We start from the raw sequence: 17135 nt of genomic DNA on the forward strand, positions 1-17135 counted from the left end.
TGATTCTTCCAATCTGAGAACATGGTATACCTGTCCATCTGTTTGTATCATCTTTAATTTCTTTCATCAGTGTTTTATAGTTTTCTGCATGCAGGTCTTTCGTCTCCCTAGGTCAGTTTATTCCTAGGTATTTTATTCTTTTTGTTGCAGTGGTAAATGGGAGTGTTTCCTTAATTTCTCTTTCAGATTCTTCATCATTAGTGTCTAGGAATGCAAGAGATTTCTGTGCATTACTTTTGTATCCTGCAACTTTACCAAATTCATTGATTAGCTCTAGTAGTTTTCTGGTGGCATCTTTAGGATTCTCTGTGTATAGTATCATGTCATCTGCAAACAGTGATAGTTTTAGTTTTACTTCTTCTTTTCCAATTTGTATTCCTTTTATTTCTTTTTCTTCTCTGATTGCCATGGCTAGGACTTCCAAAGCTATGTTGAATAATAGTGGTGAGAGTGGACATCCTTGTCTTCTTCCTGATCTTAGAGGAAATGCATTCAGTTTTTCGCCATTGAGAATGATGTTTGCTGTGGGTTTGTCATATATGGCCTTTATTATGTTGAGGTAGGTTCCCTCTGGGCCCACTTTCTGGAGAGTTTTTGTCATAAATGGGTGTTGAATTTTGTCAAAAGCGTTTTCTGCATCTATTGAGATGACCATATGGTTTTTCTTCTTCAATTTGTTAATATGGTGTATCACATGGATTGATTTGCATATATTGAAGAATCCTTTCATCCCTGGGATAAATCCCACTTGGTCATGGTGTATGATCCTTTTAATGTGTTGTTGGATTCTGTTTGTGAGTATTTCGTTGAGGATTTTTGCATCTGTATTCGTGAGTGATATTAGTCTAATTTTTTTGTAGTAACTTTGTCTGGTTTTGGTATCAGGGTGATGGTGGCCTCATAGAATGAGTTTGGGAGTATTCCTTCCTCTGCAGTTTTTTGGAAGAGTTTGAGAAGGATGGATGTTATCTCTTCTCTAAATTATTGACAGAATTCACCTGTGAAGCCATCTGGTCCTGGACTTTAGTTTGTTGGAAGATTTTTTTTTTTGCGGTACACGGGCCTCTCACTGTTGTGGCCTCTCCCGCTGCAGAGCACAGGCTCAGAACACACAGGCTCAGCGGCCATGGCTCACGGGCCTAGCCTCTCCGCAGCATGTGGGATCTTCCCAGACCGGGGCACAAACCCGTGTCCCCTGCATCGGCAGGTGGACTCTCAACCACTGCGCCACCAGGGAAGCCCTGTTGGAAGATTTTTAATCACAGTTTCAGTTTCATTACTTGTGATTGTTCTGTTCATATTTTCTCCTTCCTGTTTCAGTCTTGGAAGGTTATACCTCTCTAAGAATTTGTCCATTTCTTCCAGGTTGTCCATTTAATTGGCATAGAGTTGCTTATAGCAGTCTCTTAGGATGCTTTGTATTTCTGTGGTGTCTGTTGTAATTTCTCCTTTTGCATTTCTAATTTTATTGATTTGAGTCCTCTCCCTCTTTTTCTTGATGAGTCTGGCTAAAGGTTTATCAATTTTATCTTATCAAAGAACCAGCTTTGGGCTTCCCTGGTGGTGCAGTGGTTGAGAGTCCTCCTGCTGATGCAGGGGACACGGGTTCGTGCCCCGGTCCGGGAAGATCCCACATGCCACAGAGCGGCTGGGCCCGTGAGCTATGGCCACTGAGCCTGTGCGTTCAGAGCCTGTGCTCCGCAGCGGGAGAGGCCACAACAGTGAGAGGCCCGCGTACCGCCAAAAAAAAAAAAAAAAAAAAAGAACCAGCTTTTAGTTTTATTGATCTTTGCTATTGTTTTCTTTGTTTCTATTTCATTTATTTCTGCTCTGATCTTTATGATTTCTTTCCTTCTATTAACTTTGGGTTTTGTTTGTTCTTCTTTCTCTAGTTCCTTTAGGTGTAAGGTTAGATTGCTTATTTGAGATGTTTGTTGTTTCTTGAGGTAGGATTGTGTTGCTATAAACTTCCCTCTAGAACTACTTTTGCTGCATCCCATAGGTTTTAGATCGTTGTGTTTTCATTGTCATTTGTCTCTAGGTATATTTTGATTTCCTCTTTGATTTCTTCAGTGATCTCTTGGTTATTTAGCAATGTATTGTTTAGCCTCCATGTGTTTCTGTTTTTTACGTTTTTTTCCCCTGTAATTGATTTCTAATCTCATAGCGTTGTGGTCAGAAAAGATGCTTGATATGATTTCAATTTTCTTAAATTTACCAAGGCTTGATTTGTGACCCAAGATGTGATCTATCCTGGAGAATGTTCCATGTGCACTTGAGAAGAAAGTGTAATCTGCTGTTTTTGAATGGAATGTCCTATAAATATCAATTAAATCTATCTGGTCTGTTGTGTCATTTAAAGCTTGTGTTTCCTTATTAATTTTCTGTCTGGATCATCTGTCCATTGGTTTAAGCGAGGTGTTAAAGTCCCCCACTATTACTGTGTTACTGTCGATTTCCTCTTTTATAGAGTTTGCAGTTGCCTTATGTATTGAGGTGCTCCTACGTTGCGTGCATATATATTTATAATTGTTATATCTTCTTCTTGGATTGATCCCTTGATCATTATGTAGTGTCCTTCCTAGTCTCTTGTAACATTCTTTATTTTCAAGTCTATTTTATCTGATATGAGTATGGCTACTCCAGCTTTTTCTTTTGATTTCCATTTGCATGGAATGTCTTTTTCCATCATCTCACTTTCAGTCTGTATGTGTCCCTAGGTCTAAAGTGGGTCTCTTGTAGACAACATATATACGGGTCTTGTTTTTGTATCCATTCAGTGAGCCGGTGTCCTTTGCTTGGATCATTTAATCCATTCACATTTAAGGTAATTATCAATATGTATGTTCCTATTACCATTTTCTTAATTGTTGTGGTCTTGTTTTTGTAGGTCCTTTTCTTCTCTTGTGTTTCCCACTTAGAGAAGTTCCCTTAGCATTTGTTGTAGAGCTGGTTTGGTGGTGCTGAATTCTCTTAGCTTTTGCTTGTCTGTAAAGCTTTTGATTTCTCCATCAAATCTGAATGAGATCCTTGCTGGGTAGAGTAATCTTGGTTGTAGGTTCTTCCCTTTCATCACTTTAAGTATATCATGCCACTCCCTTCTTGATTGTAGAGTTCCTGCTGAGAAATCAGCTGTTAACCTTATAGAAGTTCCCTTGTATGTTATTTGTCGTTTTTCCCTTGCTGCTTTCAATAATTTTTCTTTGTCTTTAATTTTTGCCAATTTGATTACTGTGTGTCTTGGCAGTTTTCTCCTTCGGTTTGTCCTGCCTGGGACTCTCTGTGCTTCCTGGACTTGGGTGGCTATTTCCTTTCCCATGTTAGGGAAGTTTTTGACTATAATCTCTTCAAATATTTTCTCAGGTCCTTTCTGTCTCTCTTCTCCTTCTGGGACCCCTATAGTGTGAATGTTGTTGCATTTAATGTTGTGACAGAGGTCTCTTAGGCTGTCTTCATTTCTTTTCATTCTTTTTTCTTTAGTCTGTTCCACAGCAGTGAATTCCACCATTCTGTCTTCCAGGTCACTTATCCGTTCTTCTGCCTCAATTATTCTGCTATTGATTCCTTCTAGTGTATTTTTCATTTCAGTTATTGTACTGTTCATCTCTGTTTGTTTGTTCTTTTATTCTTCTAGGTCTTTGTTAAACATTTTCTTGCATCTTCTCGATCTGTGCCTCCATTCTTTTTCTGAGGTCCTGGATCATCTTTTTTTTTTTTCTTTGGTACGCCGGCCTCTCACTGCTGTGGCCTCTCCCGTTGCGGAGCACAGGCTCTGGATGCACAGGCTCAGCGGCCATGGCTCACGGGCCCAGTCGCTCCGCGGCATGTGGGATCCTCCCGGACTGGGACGTGAACCCGCGTCCCCTGCATCAGCAGGCGGACTCTCAACCACTGCGCCACCAGGGAAGCCCCCTGGATCATCTTTACCATCATTATTCTGAATTATTTTTCTGGAAGGTTGCCTGTCTCCACTTCATTTAGTTGTTTTTCTGGGGTTTTATCCTGTTCCTTCATCTGGTACATAGGCCTCTGCCTTTTCATCTTGTCTCTCTTTCTGTGAATATGGTTTCCGTTCCACAGGCTACAGAATTGTAGTTGTTCTTGTTTCTGCTGTCTGCCCTCTGGTGGATGAGGCTCTCTAAGAGGCTTGTGCAAGTTTCCTGATGGGAGGGACTGGTGGTGGGTAGAGCTGGGTGTTGCTCTGGTGGGCAGAGCTCAGTAAAACTTTAATCCACTTGTCTGCTGATGGGGGGAGCTGGGTTCTCTCCCTGTTGGTTGTTTGGCCTGAGGCGACCCAACACTGGAACCTACCCGGCTCTTTGGTGGGGCTAATGGCGGACTCTGGGAAGGCTCACACCAAGGAGTACTTCCCAGAACTTCTGCTGCCAGTGTCCTTGTCCTCACGGTGAGACACAGCCACCCCCTGCCTCTGCAGGAGACCCTCCAGCACTAGCAGTTGGGTCTGGTTCAGTCTCCCCTGGGGTCACTGCTCCTTCCCCTGGGTCCCGATGTGCACGCTCCTTTGCGTGTGCCCTCCAGGAGTGGAGTCTCTGTTTCCCCCAGTCCTGTCAAAGTCCTGCAATCAAATCCCACTAGTCTTCAAAATCTGATTCTCTAGGAATTCCTCCTCCCGTTGCTGGACCCCCAGGTCGGGAAGCCTGACGTGGGGCTCAGAACCTTCACTCCAGTGGGTGGACTTCTGTGGTATAAGTGTTCTCCAGTTTGTGAGTCACCCACCCAGCAGTTATGGGATTTGATTTTATTGTGATTGCACCCCTCCTACCGTCTCATTGTGGCTTCTCCTTTGTCTTTGGATGTGGGGTGTCTTTTCTGGTGAGTTCCAGTGTCTTCCTGACCATGATTGTTCAGCAGTTAGTTGTGAATCCGGTGCTCTCGCAAGAGAGAGTGAGGGCATGCCCTTCTACTCGGCCATCTTGAACCAGACTCGTAGTCAGTCTCCTAACTTTTCTGAGTCAGCCCTGATTTCCTCATAGCTGAGATGGGGAAATTAGAGATATGCTGCCTCTCTGTGTGGGTTCATCTTGGGGAACAGATGAGACAAAGCAGTAATGACTGACGTCTGCGTGCTCACTGTGCATCACACCCCATGCTGAATACTTCTCATTTAACCTTCATAACAACCCTCGAAGTAGGTGCCATCATTAGGTCCATTTAAAGATAAGGAAACTAGGTTCAAGGGTATTAGGAAATTTTTCTAAGGTTGCACAGCAGGTAACTTGAGATAGGGTTTAAATCTCTTAGGTTCTTTGCCCTCCTTCCTCCCGAAGTGTGAAAGCACTCTGCTGGAGCAGTGCTTCAGAAAAACACTTGCAGAGAAGCTCTGTCATAGCACCTGCCCTGCCTGCCTTCCAACAAGCCAAGACCTGGAATGGTGGAGGGGGTTGACCTCCCAGGAAGAATCAGGATGTTTTCCTTGGGTAGGGAGGTGAGGAAGGAATGTTGAAGCAGACGAAATGATTGCTCCCCTTTGAAAGGATGTGATTGCCCCTGATGACCGCAAGAGTGACAGCTAATAGTTCCTGAAACCCTCAAGGTGCAACAGTGAAGAAAGTTTCATCTGTTGGAATAGGCAGGGCCAGCAAACAGGAGGGGTCAGTAAGTACAGTGAGGCAGCCGGTGGATTGGCTCAGAGGAGCCATCGCCCAGATGGAAAGGGAGCTGTGGGCAGGGCCCAGCCCTAGGTCTGGATGGCCAGGCAGCATCGGTGAAGTCGGTTCATCAGTGATGGGACCAGTGACATTTAAGGCATGAGTGGAGAGTCTGGGGTACTGGGCACACTACTAGGGAAAAGGTCAAGTCGAAACCCAGGAACAAAGGTCCACGAAGGATCCAGGACCATGGATGCAAGAAGGAGCCTAAATGTCTGAATGGGGCCCTGTGTGCAGGCCAGATGTGCATCATGGAGGACCTGATTGGGGCCTGCAGGCAGTCAGTGGCCTGCTTCTTTGGGTCAGCGTTAGCCCTGGGTTCTGGCGCTGAGCCAGACCTTCCTGGCGGCCCACGGAGCCTCGGAACACAGTGGGGCGTGAGGAAGGAGCTAGGCAAGCTTCTCTTCTCCCACCCACCCTGCAGAACAGGATTGGGAAGGACCTCCCCTGGGATGTAGAGGGTCTAAAAGCAGCTGCGTGTGGTTTTTCTTGTCCCTTTCAGAAGGACATTACCTGTCAGAGAAGTGAGAACGTTGACATGCTAGCTTCCTGCCTGATAGTGATGATTCTTTGAGGTTTGATTAATTTCAGGTAGATTCTGGTCCCTACTAGACTCGGTCCTGGTGACTGCCCCCACCCCACCCCCCTCCGCCCAGCCTGCCGGCTTCCCGAGCTGTCCTCTCTTTGCAGCATGATGCCCAGATGGACTACTACGGCACCCGCCTGGCAACCTGCTCATCAGACAGGTCCGTCAAGATCTTCGACGTGCGCAACGGAGGGCAGATCCTCATCGCCGACCTCAGGGGGTGAGTGCAGCCAACCCCGGGCAAGGTCTCAGAGAGTGGGCTTCTCCCGCAGTGCAGTCAGCGGAGAGGACACCCGGTCCCAGCCAGCCGGCTGCCCTCGTCAGGTGTCCCAGGCTGATGGAGCCCGGAGCGAATCCCAGTTCTGCCGCCCAAATGCCCACTGGCAGACCTGGGGCGAGGGAGTCAGTTATAGGCTCTCAGAGCCTCCACCCACTCACCCCCAACACAGGTGCCGCTGTCTCCGCCCAGGTAGAGCCTACTTGCAGCAAGCGTCCAGCGGCCACTGCTGTTTTCAAAAGTGGGAAACTAGCTTTTTTTTTTTTTAAACAAGTTTAGCTACCACATGATCTAACGTGACTCAAGGCTGGTGATCTAAGAATGTAATAGTAATTATATAAATCCCATAATTCTGCCTGTTTGCCTGTGGCAGGTCCTCAGTGAATATTTACAAATGTTTCATTTACCTTTCTCCCTGCTGAGATTCTTGAGATCCTGGCTCTCAGTTTTGTGGCTGCACTCTAGTGCTTTCCCTCAGTTCACTACCTCAGGTAGATGGGGTTCTTAACCTGGGTACCATGGATCTCCAAGGGTTCTGTGGGTAGAATTCAGGAGGTGGTGAACTGGGAAAGGGAAAGAATTACCTCTTTATTTTCAGTGACTCTGATATTTAGCATTTCCTTCAATTATGGCTATAGGCCAGGAACCGCAGTAGAATTCATAGTACCTGTCACTTTGTTACCAATAGGAGTTACAGATTTTTTTTTAAATAAATTTATTTATTTTTGGCTGCGTTGGGTCTTCGTTGCTGCACACAGGCTTTCTCTGGTTGCGGTGAGCGGGGGCTACTCTTCATTGCGGCGCGCGGGCTTCTCATTGTGGTGGCTTCTCTTGTTGCGGAGCACAGGCTCTAGGCGTGCGGGCTTCAGTAGTTGTAGCTCGTGGGCTCTAGAGTGCAGGCTCAGTAGTTGTGGCGCACGGGTTTAGTTGCTCCGCAGCATGTGGGATCTTCCTGGACGAGGGCTCGAACCCGTGTCCCCTGCATTGGCAGGCGGATCCTTAACCACTGCGCCACCAGGGAAGACAGTCACAGATATTTTTATATCACTTTACAGTTGTTGTAGCTTTCTCAAAACAGCATTTATGCTCATCACTATTTTGAAGTTAGAATGGTTATTAGACTTGCCACTAGAGTTTGTTACTTAAAGTGTTAACAAAGAAGCACACGTATCACTAATAACATAAATTGTTCTTTAACGTTTTGATAACTGTATATCAGTGTAATTGGGTTTTCTTTATAATCCTAGCTCTATGTATTTTATCCATTATTCTGAGAAGGGACCATAACATTCACCAGACTGCACAGGAGAAGTTAAGAATCACTGACAAGTGGGTGTTCAGTACATGTTTGTGAATGGGTTAAAAAAGACATAGCTAAGTCAGTAGCCGTTTCGGGAGATAGGCCTAGAAGTTCCACCTCTTCCTGAGTGTCAGGAGTCAAGTGACTCGGGAGCCAGATGTCGCCTTCCCTGCTCAGCAGCCCGTGGCTGAGCAGAGAGCTCTGAGGGCGAGGCCTGGCTGCCAGCACTGGCGGGGGCTGCACCGTCTGCTGTCACTCGGTCCTCTGCTCTGCGTTTTCCTTGCACTCAAAGTATGAAAAATATTGGAGGGTAATAAATTCAGGCCCCCATTCTTCATTCCCTCAGTTAAAATGACGCTAGTTGTAGGACGTTTGAGTCTACAAGAGTTTCATTAGCAGCTCCTTTGTAGAGACTGGGGTTGGCCCATTGTCCCAGCTGGAGGGAGGAGAACTCTGAGTGTCAGCAGTCCCGGGGTGAATGGCTGAGCAGGGAGCAACACTCAGAGCTAACAGGCATCAAGCTTGTGTTTTTTCCTTTTCTTGTACCAAGCACTGTTCTAAGCTCTTTACTGAGTTATCACAGACATTTCCCTCATGACCGCCACGTGAAAGAAGTCTTGTTGACATCTCTATTAAGAGACAAAGCCAAAGAGAGGATATGGCCCTGGCCTAAAGTCAAGCAGCAAGTGAGTGTGGAATGGGTGTGAAAGAGCCTGTCTATTCCCCTCTGTGCCACCCACCTCTTGTGTGCTGGGTGCCCCCCGTTCTGAGGGACAGCCCCAGTACAGAGCCTGGCACAGGGTATGTGCTGAGACAGTGAACGCACAGAGATGGGAAGAGAAGAGAGCGACATGCCTTTTGATAAAGTTAAAAGAGTAGTGGCAAGTATCAAAATGAAATAGTTACTGCGTCCTCAAGGAGGTGACCGTCTGGGAAGATGAGTAGTGATTCATCTACAGATACATCCTGAGCACTTGTGGGGGTAAACCCTGGATCTGTTGGTGACTGTGCTGATGACAGTAGATGTAGACTATGCTGGCCACCATCTGGGGTAGGTGAGGGCTCTGCCGGGTCGGGACAGAGGGGCTGACTCGCCTTCGGCCTCAGGGTCTTCACTGCCCAATGACGGTCCCTTTTGGAGTGACATATACACAGCTCTCCTTTTTGAAATTTTTAGGCAGTTCTGTCCTGAGAAGCCATTCATTTCTGTCCAAAGTAGTGGCTGGCAGGGCACTGTGGGTTCCTCTGGCCCATCTGAGCAACCTCTGACCCTCTCCCCTTGCAGTCATGAGGGTCCTGTGTGGCAAGTGGCCTGGGCCCACCCCATGTATGGCAATGTCCTGGCATCCTGCTCCTACGACCGGAAAGTCATTATCTGGAAAGAGGAAAATGGCACCTGGGAGAAGACGCACGAGCACACGGGACACGACTCCTCAGGTACACTGAGTGTGGCGGGAGAGGGCGGCGGGCAGAGGGGCCCTGGGGGAGAGGGGGAGGCCTCTGTTTTGGCTAACGTTCAGCTGTCCCCTTGTGATGCTCGTCGTTTGTCCCCTGGGCTTCGGTTGCTTTTCTGTTACTCTTTCCACAGCAGAGGTAAGGCCTTAAGACCTAAAGCCAATCCAAAGCAAAATGAGAAAAGGAAAGACAACATAGCGAGATTTTTGTTTTTTTAAGGTTTATTCATTTTAAGTACTGGCCTTGTTCTCAGATTATAAGATAGGCTTTAGTTTATGATGATATTAGTAGTGATGGGTTTTTAAAATCTCCTTAATTGACAAAATTACAACCTCCCCCTGGTGATCCCTACAATTTTTTTTTTTAGAAATTTAGTAAAACAGTAAGTCTCAGAACTGAAAGTCTGCTCACTGTGCCTCCCTCCTTCTTGCAGTAAACTCTGTGTGCTGGGCCCCCCATGACTACGGCCTGATCCTAGCTTGTGGGAGCTCGGATGGAGCCATCTCTCTGCTGACTTACACCGGGTTGGGCCAATGGGAAGTGAAGAAGATCAACAATGCTCACACTGTAAGGCACACCCTTCCTGTGTATGGTGGGTAGCTCTGTGGCCTTGCCATGTGTCCCCTGTTCACTCAGAGAGTGGCAGGAACAGTGTCACTGCTGTGCGGTGGACCAGCGGAGGGGGCTGCTGATCAGACATGCTTGGGAGAGCAGCTCTGAGCCTCTCTGCTCTAAAGCCAGACAGGCTGCACCCAGGGAGGCCAGGCTGCACCAGCCTCATTCAGCCCATGGCAGGGTTGGCACTGGTCCCTCCAAGTCGAGGAGGGCCAGGGCACTGGCAAGGTGGCAGCAGTAGGCTGCCGAACTGCCACCCTTGCTGTGGACACCTCAAGTTGACATGGCCTGCAATGGTCATTGGGACCCCTGGAACTGAGTGGTGTTAAAAATCATCATGGGGGCTTCCCTGGTGGCGCAGTGGCGGAGAGTCCGCCTGCCGATGCAGGGGACACGGGTTCGTGCTCTGGTCTGGGAAGATCCCACATGCTGCGGAGCAACTAAGACCGTGCGCCATGGCCGCTGAGCCTGCACGTCCGGAGCCTGTGCTCTGCAACGGGAGAGACCACAGCAGTGAGAGGCCCGTGTACCTAAAAAAAAAAAAAAAAAAAAAAAAATCATCATAGGAATTTAGTTCTCTACTTGTAGTCATTGGACATTAAGGTTAAAACAGTCAAGAAAGCACAGTGGGGCTTCCCTGGTAGCATAGTGGTTAAGAATCTACCTGCCAATGCAGGGGACATGGGTTCGAGCCCTCGTCCAGGAAGATCCCACATGCCGCAGAGCAGCTAAGCCCCGTGCGCCACAATTACTGAGCCTGCACTCGAGAGCCTGCGAGCCACAACTACTGAGCCCGTGCACCACAACTACTGAAGCCCGCGTGCCTAGAGCCCATGCTCTGCAACAAGAGAAGCCACTGCAATGAGAAGCCCACACACCACAATGAAGGATAGCCCCCACTTGCCGCAAACTAGAGAAAGCCCACACGCACCAACAAAGACCCAACGCAGCCAAAAATAAATTTAAAAAAAGAAAGAAAGAAAGCACAGTGGACAGTGAGGGGAAATCTCACATTTCTTGAGCATCTATTGTATGTCATGTAATCCTCTCAAATGTTTGTGAATGAAAGAAAAAATAACAAATGTACGGATTTACAAGGTTACCAGTCCCGTTCTCATTTTATGATTAGGTAAGTGAGGCTTAGAAAAAGTAAGTGACTTAGAGAAGGTACTGTGCTGAGGTTAGAACCCTGGAATCCGTCTACCTTCTATCTACACAGCAGTCCAGCTTTCACGGCCCCAGCACTTCTGAAAACTATGCAGATGGAAGTCAGCAGCCCCAAGTTTGACACTGTACTTTTGCAGTTCTCAAATTCAGGGGGTCCACAGCCTGCCCAGCCTTCAAGGCCCCAGGAGCCTGTCTCAAGGTCTTGTTACTTGGGACCCTGTGATCCCCATCTGCTTACTAACTTGCAAAACTGAATAGGCTGAGAGGCTTCTGGGAGGATGGTGGGGAATGGCAACATAGTGCTTGAGTCTTTTCCAGTCTTTGCATAGAAACCAGCAGAGCAACTAGGTAGCAAAAACAAAACCTCCTGAACAACAGTTAACAACAAAATTGGGTAGCAAGGTATTTCCACAAACTCCAAAATACAAGCAGAGAGCAGTGGACCACCGACAACCGCAAGACTGTGAGGTATTGGCATCCGAGCAGGAGGAAGAAGTAATGCAGTGCCTTCCACCACACCTGAGGAGTACCCCCAGAAGAGCCAACAGGTGTTCACTGGAAAGCATAGCTGGCCAGTTGGCAAACAGCAGCTGTTGAGAACAGGAATTTTGTACTTTTGTTTGTAACTTTTTTAAAAATTAAGATAAAATTCATATATCATAAAATTCACCCTTTTTTGAAAGTATACAGTTCTGTAGTTTTTAATATACTCACGAAGTTGTACAACTCTCACTGCTAGTATCCAGATCTTTTTCATCACCCAAAAAGAAACCCCATTAGCAGTCACTCTCCACCCCACCCTACTCGTAGCCCCAAACAACGCTAATCTGCCTTCTGTCTATGGATTTGCCTATTCTGGACATTTCCTGTAAATGGAATTATACAGTATGTGGTCTTTCGTGACTGACTTCTTTCACGTAGCATGTTTTCAAGGTTCATCCATATCATAGCATATATCGGTGCTTTGTTCCTTTTTATGGCTGAATAATATTCCATTGTGTGAATATACACATTTTATTTTGCCATTCATCAGTTAGTGATCATTTTTAGCTATTATGAATAATGCTCCTACAAACATTTGTGTGTCCGTTTTTGTGTTTTTAACTTTCTTGGGTAACTACTTGGGAGGAGAATTGCCAAGTCATGGAATCCCTGTGTTTAACTTTTTGAAGTACTGCTAACTGTTATCCAAATTAACTGCACCATTTTACATTCCTGCCAGCAGTTATGAGGATTTCAGTTTCGCCACATCCTTGCCAACACTTGTTGTCTTCTTTTTTTGTTGTTGTTGTCTTCTTTTTGATGATAGCCATCCAAGTGGGTGTGAAGTAGTACCTCATCATGGTTTTGATTTGCATTTCTCCAGTGACTAATGGTGTTGGGCATCTTTTCACGTGCTTATTGGCTATTTGTATCTCTTCTTTGGAGAACTGACATGGGGCCTGGTGGTTGCATGACCTCATACCAGGTGAGGGCAGGGGGCCTACCAAAAGAAAGACTAAAGGGACTTGGGGAAATCAGACCCTCATGACCCACTGGGCTTGCTTCCACAGTAGTGCCCCTTGTGAGCAGAGGGACACAGAGCCAGAGAGGGACACACACTGAAAGGAAAGAGAGGATGTAGACCAAGGTGGGGAGAGGAACAGAGCCAGGAAATCCCAGAAGCAAGTTGTCACATTTGTTACTACTACACAAAAACAGACACTTCTGAACTTAGAAAGGCTTTCCTGAACCTCATTTGATCAGGAAAACTAATTTCACTTAAAAATAATGAAGAAGTATTTGAGGTGAAATCTCAAAAGTTTTCCTTTAAGGAAGTGTTTTCCTTTAAGAAAAAATGAATATGCAGAATAACATTCTCACAGGCAGTGGAAGAAAGACATGCCCACAAAAACAGAACCAGTTGTCACCCACTATTTCCAATCAAGCTAAGAGACTTTTTTTAAATGACATAAGACATTAAAAAATAGCATAAATCAAAATTAGAAAGAAGAAATGAGGTGACAGAACTCAGGAAAGAGTTAGAAATTAAAAATTATTTCACAAATAAAGACTAAACTAGAAGGAATACCAGAGCAAACAAACACAACAGATAATGCCTTAATAGAAATAGTGTGAAAAAGGAAAAAAAGAAAAAATGAAGAAATAAAAAGATTTTGACAAAAAGTGAAGACAAGCAGAGATCAAACGTGAATATTAGGATTCCAGAAGAAGAAAACAGAACAAATACTAAAAACTGATTCAAGAAAACTACCTTAAAATTTAAAAACAATATTTGAAACTATATATTGAGAGAACATACCCTATACTTGACTATCAACCCAGAATCACCAGCAAAAAGACATAAGTATAGGGAAATTACTGGCCTTAAAGGAAAAAAAAAAAGTCCTTTGGGCATCTAGGCAAAAGGAGCCATGTAACTTACAAGGGAAACAATTGGATTATCTGGCTTTTCAACAGCAATGATCTGTGCATGAGAAAATGGAGAACACATTTACAATACTCAAGGATAGAATGTGTGAGCCAAGGATTTATGACTAGTGAAGTTGACTTTCAAGTTCACACAAAGACTTAAATACAGAAGTTCATAGCAACTTTAATAGCCAAAACCTGGAAATAATCCAAATGTGTATGAACAGGTGAATGGGTCAACAAATTGTGGTATATCCATACTACAGAAATGCTACCTAGCAATAAAAAGAAATGACTATTGATAAACACAAGATACATGAATTTTAAAATACTTATGCTGACTGGAAAAAAATCAGGCAAAAAGTACATACTGTGATTTCATTGTATGGAAGAGCAAAGTGTAGTGACAGCAGGTCCGTGGCTGCTGAGCGTGGGGAGGTGGGCGGCAGAGACGGATTGCAAGGGATCCCAGGAAACTTGGGGATGAGAGATGTGTTCATTCTCTGTTTTACCAGTAATTATCTTTTTAATCACTTCTTTTCTTTATTGAGGTATTAACTAGTCACCAAGCTGTATATCACATCCCCATGACTTACTTATTTGATAACTGAAAGTTTGTATCCATTCAGCCAGGCTGTCTTTTGGTTGGAGCATTTAATCCACTTATGTTTGAGGTAATTACTGATATGTATGTTCTTACTGCCATTTTGCTAATAGTTGTGGATGTGTTTTTGTAGGTCTTTTTTCTCCCCATCCTCCTTTGGTTTTCTCTTGTGATTTGATGACTAACTTTAGTGTTGCATTTGGATTCCTTTTTCGTTTTTGTGTGTGTATCTATTGTAGATTTTCAGTTTGTGGTTACCATGAGGTTTTGGTGTAGCGGTCTATATATAAACAAGGTTGTTTTAAGTTGCTGGTCTTTTCATTTTAAATGCATTTCCAGTATCCTGCATTTGTCCTCTCCTCTCCTCATGATTGCTGGTTTTGATGTCATATTTGTGTGTGAATGATTTCCTACCTTTACTGTATGTTTGCCTTTACTGGTGAGCTTTTCTATTCGTAATTTTCCTGTTTCTAGTTGTGGCCTTTTTTTCCCACGCCTAGAGAAGTTCCTCTAGCATTTGTTGCAGAGCTGTCTGGTGGTGCTGAAACCTCTCAGCTTTTGCTTGTCAGTAAAGCTTGTGATTTCTCCATCGAATCTGAATGAGAGCCTTGCTGGGTACAGTATTCTTGGTTGTAGGTTCTTCCCTTTCATCACTTTAAATATATCGTGCCACTCCCTTCTGGCCTGCAGGGTTTCTGCTTAAAAATCAGCTGATAACCTTATGGGAGTTCCCCTTGTGTGTTATTTATTCTTTTTCCCTTGTTGCTTGTAATGTTTTCTCTGTCTTTAATTTTTGTCAATTTGATTATTATGTGTCTCAGCCTGTTCCTCCTTGGGTTTAGTCTGCCTGGGACTCTGCACTTCCTGCACTTGGGTGACTGTTTCCTTTCCCATGTTAGGAAAGTCTTCAGCTATTATCTCTTCAAATATTTTCTCAGGTCCTCTCTCTCTCTCTTCTCCTTCTGGGACCCGTATAATGTGAATGTTGGTGCATTTAATGTTGTGACAGAGGTCTCTTAGACTGTCTTCATTTCTCTTCATTCTTTTTTCTTTATTCTGTTCCGTGGCAGTGAATTCCACCATTCCGTCTTCCAGCTCACTTAACCGTTCTTCTGCCTCACTTATTCTGCTATTGATTCCTTCTAGTTTATTTTTCATTTCAGTTATTGTATTTTTCATCTCTCTTTGTTCTTTAGATCTTCTAGCCCTTTAGTAAACATTTCTTGTATCTTCTCAGCCTGTGCCTCCATTCTTTTTCCAAGATCTTGGATCATCTTTACTGTCATTACTCTGAATTCTTTTTTGGGTATATTGCCTATCTCCAGTTCACTTAGTTGTTGTTCTGGGGTTTTATTTTGTTCCTTTGTCTGGGACATATTCCTCTGCCGTCTCATTTTGTCTAACTTTCTGTGATTGCATTTTCTGTTCTGCAGGCTGCAGGGTTGTAGTTCTTCTTGCTTCTGGTGGATGAGGCTGGTCTGAGAGGCTTCTGCAGGCTTCTTGATGGGAGGGACTGGTGGACAGAGCTGGGTCTTGTACTTCTGGTGGGCAGGGCCGGCTGTGGGCTCAGGAAGACTTTAGGCAGCCTGTATGCTGATGGGTGGGGCTGTGTTCCTGCCCTGTTAGTTGTTTAGCCTGAGCCGTCCCAGCACTGGAGCCTATAGGCTGTTATAACTGAAAGGTTATACCTTTTGACCTCTTTCACCCATTTTGCCCATCCCTCATCCCCACTTCTGGAAACCACCAATCTGTTCTTTGTATCCATGAGCTTGGGGGTTTTTATTAATTTCACAGGTAAGTGAGATCATACAGTTTTTGTCTTTTTCTTTCTGGCTTATTTCACTTAGCATTATGCCCTCAAGGACGATCCATGTTGTTGCAGTTGGTAAGATTTCATTCTTTTTTTATGGCTGAATAATATTCCTGTGTGTGTGTGTACACACCCCACCTATGTAACCATTCATCCATTGATGGACACTTAGCTTGTTTGCATATCTTGGCTATTATAAATAATGCTGCAGTGTGCATGGGGGGTGGTGTGCAGATATATTTTGAATTAAGGGGGTTTTGTTGGGTTTTTCTTTGTTTTTTGGTATAAATAGCCAGAAGTGGAATTGGTGGGTCATAAGATAGTTCTCTTTTTCATTTTTTGAGGATCCTCCATACTGTTTTCCATAGTGGCTGCACCAATTTACATTCTCACCAACTGTGCACAAAGAGGTTCCCTTTTCTCCACACTTGCTGTTTCTTGTCTGTTTGATAATAGCTATTCTTGACAGATGTGAGGTGATATCTCATTGTGGTTTTGATTTGCATTTCCCTGATGATTAGTGATGTTGAACATCTTTTCATGTACTTGTTGACCCATCTGTGTATCTTCTTGGGAAAACCATATATTCAGATCCTCTGCCATTTTTAAGTTGAATTATTTGGTTTTATTACTGAGTTGTATGAATTCTTTTATATTTTTGATATTGACCCCTTATTAGATACATGGTTTACAAATATTCTTTCCCATTCCGTAGGTTGCCTTTTCACTTTGTTGATGATTTCTTTTGCTATACAGAAGCTTTTTGTTTGATCTAGTTCCCCTTATTTTTGCTTATGTTGCCTTTGCTTTTGGAGTCAGACCCAGAAAATCATCACCAAGATCAATGTCAAGGAGCTTAGCACCTATGTTTGCCTCTAGGAGTTTTATGGCTTCAGGTCTCACATTCTTTAATCCATTTTGAGTTCATTTTTATGTACAGCGTAAGATAGTGGTCCCGTTTCGTTCTTTTGTATGTGGCTGTCAAGTTTTCCCGACACTGTCTGTTGAAGAGACTGTCCTTTCCCCATTGTATATTCTTGGCTCCTTTATCATAAATTAATTGGCCACATATGCATGGGTTTATTTCTGGGTTCTCTGTTCTGTTCCATTGATCTATGTGTCTGGTTGGTTTTTTGTTTGTTTTTTGTTTTTGTTTTACACTTTAGTGATGGTAGAAAATATCAGGTAGACAAGTAAATTGTAGATAGCCAGTAACAGTGTTGTAAAGAGTATGTGTCTG

The 17135-nt window shown here is 44.4% G+C and overlaps 1 protein-coding gene across 1 annotated transcript in view; it reads left to right on the forward strand.

The window, feature by feature from the left end:
- Positions 1-17135, forward strand: part of SEC13 (SEC13 homolog, nuclear pore and COPII coat complex component) — a 60723-nt gene that overhangs the window by 5608 nt on the left and 37980 nt on the right. Inside the window, exons 3-5 of the mRNA XM_082638573.1 lie at positions 6360-6475; positions 9118-9269; positions 9721-9854. Of these exons, the coding sequence (XP_082494699.1) occupies positions 6360-6475; positions 9118-9269; positions 9721-9854 (402 nt within the window). The remainder of the gene's footprint in view (positions 1-6359; positions 6476-9117; positions 9270-9720; positions 9855-17135) is intronic.

The sequence above is a fragment of the Mesoplodon mirus genome (genome assembly GCF_964341445.2).
Source record: "Mesoplodon mirus genome assembly, chromosome: 12".
Lineage (NCBI taxonomy): Eukaryota > Metazoa > Chordata > Mammalia > Artiodactyla > Ziphiidae > Mesoplodon > Mesoplodon mirus.